Source organism: Cebus imitator, unplaced genomic scaffold (assembly GCF_001604975.1).
Source record: "Cebus imitator isolate Cc_AM_T3 unplaced genomic scaffold, Cebus_imitator-1.0 Scaffold345, whole genome shotgun sequence".
NCBI lineage: Eukaryota > Metazoa > Chordata > Mammalia > Primates > Cebidae > Cebus > Cebus imitator.
The window spans coordinates 2384656-2389470 of record NW_016107660.1 but is presented as its reverse complement, the minus strand read 5'-3'; the positions used below and the strand labels follow the sequence as shown (position 1 = coordinate 2389470).

The 4815-nt window shown below is 41.4% G+C and overlaps 1 protein-coding gene across 1 annotated transcript in view; it reads left to right on the top strand.

Moving 5' to 3' along the window:
• Positions 1-606: 606 nt before the first annotated feature.
• SEL1L (SEL1L adaptor subunit of ERAD E3 ubiquitin ligase) overlaps positions 607-4815 on the top strand; it is a 53886-nt gene continuing 49677 nt past the window's right edge. The window contains exon 1 of the mRNA XM_017505914.2: positions 607-811. Coding sequence (XP_017361403.1) covers positions 742-811 — 70 coding nt within the window. The 5' untranslated portion in view covers positions 607-741. The remainder of the gene's footprint in view (positions 812-4815) is intronic.

The window sequence follows — 4815 nt, the reverse complement described above, 5'->3', positions numbered from 1 at the left end:
AAAAAAAAAAAAAAAAAAAAAAAAAAGTCCTAAAAATAAATAAATAAATAAACACCTCAAATTCAACTAGCTGTGGCATTTTTCTCAGTACTTATATCACTATGCCCAATTTAATTTATTTTAATAAAACAGGAAGAGATGCTAAACACATTACAGGCTTCTAAAATTACTCCTTAATATTTATTTTGGGTCAGTTTTAAAAGGCTTATGAATCCGTAGCCTTGAGTTAATATTTAGCATAGTTGTTAGCTGAATTCTAACTTCAGTCACCTGCAACTTGTAAATCTTGCCCCGAGATGGACTACGCTTCCCAGGAGCAGCCCCCAAGAGAATCACATGAAGTGCATTCTGGGAATTGTAGTCTTGGCTGAGCTTCTTTTCTCCCAGTCTTTGACTCACGCCCTGATTCCTGTTGAACCCGTGGGCTACCAATTAGCTGGGGCCATGTCGGTGAGACGGTGGTCCAACCGGCAAAGCTGGTGTGGAAGCCTTGTACAATGATTGGCCAATGGATGACCCCGGGGCGGAGCAATGGGGACGGGCGGGGAGACCACAGTGATTGGAGGAGACGTCCGCGACGGCGGGTGGGGATTGGCTGCGCGCTGGATCAGGGAGGCCTGGGAAGGGGCGGAGGAGGGAGACTAGAGCAGGAAGAGCAGTGGCGAGGCGGCGGCGGCTGAGTCGGTGGTGGCAGAGGCGAAGGCAACAGCTGTAGGGGTTGGCAGCGACCCTGAGAGCAGGATGCGGGTCCGGATAGGGCTGACGCTGCTGCTCTGTGCAGTGCTGCTGAGCTCGGCCTCGGCGTCCTCGGGTCAGTATCCGCCCCCTCGGGCTGAAGGCCCAGAGCCGCCGCCCCCCAGCCTCTACCGCCGGCGGGGCCGTGGGGACTCCAGGCTCGGGACCCGGTTCTCCCTGGGCACACCTCGCACCGGCTTGTCACTCGCTGTTTGGCTTTGCTTGGTCTGCGCCAAAGGGGTGATTTAGGGAGGTGGAGTTGGGTAGAAAAAGAAGGGGCGGTCACACTGCCCACATCTCTCTCCCACGTAACAAACTTTACGCGACTCTCTCTCTCAAGCGAGGAGTTAACTCCAAGGGAATGAATCCTGACACAGGAGGCCGAGGGGAGCGTCCTCGACCCTGGGGTAGATTATGTGTTATATCGGATCTGGAACTCTGGGTTTGTGAATTGTAAGTTAAATAATTGACTAACCTGGAGCTGTCACTTTGGGGCAGAGGAGGATCCCTCCAGACCAGGATGTTGACAGTAGTTTGGTGAGTTTGCTTAACACTTGAGATGGTCCCTGATCTGTTTGTCTGTTTCAAAACGGAGACATTTGATCTCATCGTAACCACTTTATGCTTTTTTGAAACCTTCCTGTGAAAGCAGTGACCTTTGTGACAGTGTTTCTGAGTTGCCCCATGTTTGTTGACAGTGATTTTATGATTTGGGGGAAAATCTTGGTTCTTATGAGATGCATTTTATATAGATATAGAAATTTGCTTTTGAATTGATTTTCCAATTAGCGAATTTTTATTCTGGTTCTGTTTTTTACCCCCTTGTTAATATTTTAATCTGCCTACATTTGAAAACTCATTTTCAGAGTGTTCATGAAAAACTTAGTGTTTCTAAGTGTTGATAAAGAAAAAATAGTACAGTAAAACTTTGGAATCTTAATCTGTTTCAGTTAACAGGACAGCTGCTCTGTGGCTTCATGTTTTTGGGGGACAACACAGAGTATAAATGCCAACTTAAAAAATGTCAGCTTTTTTTTTAACAGAAAATTCCCAGATGGTTATTTGAATCCCCAAATTACCTGTCCTAGTTGTAAATCAATGCCATAACGTCATTCTGCTTCTAAAATAAGAGGGCTAAACCTAAATTCTATCCATGATGTGGTTTGAAATACCATTTCAAAAGCACCAACCCTGTGCTAATTACTTTACTGCCAACATCATTCCTTGAGGTCGGCTCCCCCCCTCCAGTAATAGTGATGGTTTGAGTTAATGACCAGATCTTTAGACTGTACATAACTCTCAAAGCACTTTTAGCAGTTATTTAATATTTAATCAAAAAGCATAAATGAAGCTGTTGAGCCTAATGAGTAGCGTACCTGCTGGATCATGGACCTCCTGCATCAGAATTTCACTTAAAGGTTTGTTAAACATTTGGTTTTAGGTCTGGAACAGCTCAGGTGTACATAGATTAACAATCTCCATGAGGGGTTCTTCACACTAAAGAGAACTACAGTAATGAAAGAGCACAGTGTGTATCCCTTTGAATTTAATTGGCAGTGTTTTTCTAAAAAATTAAAGCATAGAAATGTTCTTGTCTTTCTTTGACTGTATTTCATATACTTAGAGCTCCATGTCAGTGAAAATGATACTTGAAAGCAACAGTTGGGGCTTTCAGGATGTTATAATAAAATACTCAACACTGATGTGTTAAATCTTTGGGTTGTATTGATGTAGGTAGAGGACTGTATTCAAGAAATGTCTGCTCTGATTTCCATCATAGTTAAAGCTGTGCGAAAACATTTCAATAGTAAAGGCAAAAGCCTTAGCCAGAACTAAAACAATTTAGATGTGCATACCAAAAGGTAATAGAGACAGTACTGTGCTCACATGAAGTTCATGTATCATGAAACACCTGTGTGGGCCAGGCTTATGCCTGTAATCCCAGTACTTTGGGAGGCCGAAGTGGAAGGATCACTTGAGCCCAGGAGTTCAAAACCAACCTGGGCAACATGGCAAAACCCCATATCTATGTAACTCCAGCTGTGGTGGCACATACCTATATTTCCAACTACTTGGGAGGCTGAGGTAGGATGATGGAGTGAGCCCCAGGAGGTTGAGGCTGCACTGAGCTGTGATTATGCCACTGCACTCCAGCCTGGGCAATAGAATGAGCCCCTGTCTCAAAAGGAAAAAAAAAAAAACCTGTGTAAAATAAAGTTGTATAAATTAAGCAATGATTTTTCAGTTGTCATTTTCATTCACTGAAGTGTTTATTTACACAGGATTTCAGCCTCAAAGTTTAGATCTAAAGTTTTACTCCTGTATAAAAATCAAGTTTTTGGTGATAATTTTGTGTTAGAACGTTAGTGGTTACCCAGGGCAGGTCGCATCAATCCAGGTAAAGTATTCTCACCCAACAGAGAATCTTGATTCTGTCACTGCTGGTAGCTGTTATCTAATGCCCTGTTTTAGAGGCATGTAGAAATATGATATAGTCGGATGCTACATAATAACATTTTGGTCAACAGTGGACCCGATGTAAGATGGTGGCCCTGTGAGAATATAATGGAGCTGAAAAATTCCTGTCAGCTAGTGACATTGTAGCCATTGTAACATCATGGCACAATTACTTTTTAAAAAAATAAATTTAGTGTCATTTATGTGTATAGTGTTTATAGTCTACAGTAATGTATAGTAACATCCTGGGATTCGCATTCACTCACACTCACCCTCAGCAACTCTTAATCCTGTAAGTTCCATTTATGGGAAGTGCCCTAGACAGGTATACCATTTTTAAATCTTTTATACCATATTTACTGTACCTTTTCTATGTTTAGCTATGTTTATGTATACAAATACGTGCCATTTTGTTACAGTTGCCTACAGTATCCCATATAGTCACATGCTGTACAGATTTGTAGCTTAGGAATAGCAGGCTACACTATATAGCCCAGGTAGTAGGCTATCCCATTTAGGTTTATTTAAGTATACAGAAAGGAAATCGCCCAGTGATTCACTTTTCACAACTTGTGACTAATAGTAGGAACGTTTTCTTTTTCCTATGAATAAAGGAGGAGACTAAAAAGAAATTTCATTTTCTCAGGATAATGGTGAAAAGGCTATCATTTTTCTCACAAATGCATGTTTTCTCATTTTTGGCAGGAAGAGGCAAATGGCTTCACCTTTTTTTCCTTTGTGCCAAGCAATGTTAGTCATTTTAGTTAGGTCCACTACCAGGTATTTCAGGTAATGATTGTAAATTCAGAGAGTAGTTTTCAGATAGCAGAGGATGTTTGATTTCACTGTTTTAGTTGTTCCTTAAAACAGTATTGTGAGTCAACGAGGCAGAGGTGTTACCTATCCCCATTTGACAGATTGAGAAACAGAGGCTGAGCAGGCTTTTGTTATTGAACCATGTGTGTGAGAATTAATATGTGATGAAGCCAGATTCCAGACCTAGCTCTCCAGGCCTCAGAATTGAAGACATTTAGAATCAGGAATATCCTAGGATCTGTACCGATTCAGAGTTAAAGCAGAAAACAGGCTGTCTGGTCTCTCTTCACCAAACTCTAGACTTCCTGTGTTTGAAGGTATCAGTCTGTTTAATTTACATAATGAGTGAAAAAATGATTTTGTGTTGATTACTTTTCTCCTAAAGCATATCTCTGGTACTTTGCAGTTTTGTTAGCCAATACAATAAAAATAAAAACTGGTCTTTTTCAAAGGAAGGTGTACAATTAATAAAGTAATGTGAACCATTATATTTTGGATGTGATGCTAATGAGCAAGAAATGTAACTTGATCCTTTTGTATTTTTTCTTGTTGCTTGATATCTGTGTTCAGATGCAAGCATTACTATTTACTTTGTATTTATTCATAACTTCAGTATCTTTAATCCTTTCCTGAATACTGCATATCAGAAGTTCCTAGGTTATAAACAACTCTTTAAAAAGTTTTGTGTGCCGGGCGCGGTGGCTCAAGCCTGTAATCCCAGCACTTTGGGAGGCCGAGGCGGGTGGATCACGAGGTCAAGAGATCGAGACCATCCTGGTCAACATGGTGAAACCCCGTCTCTACTAA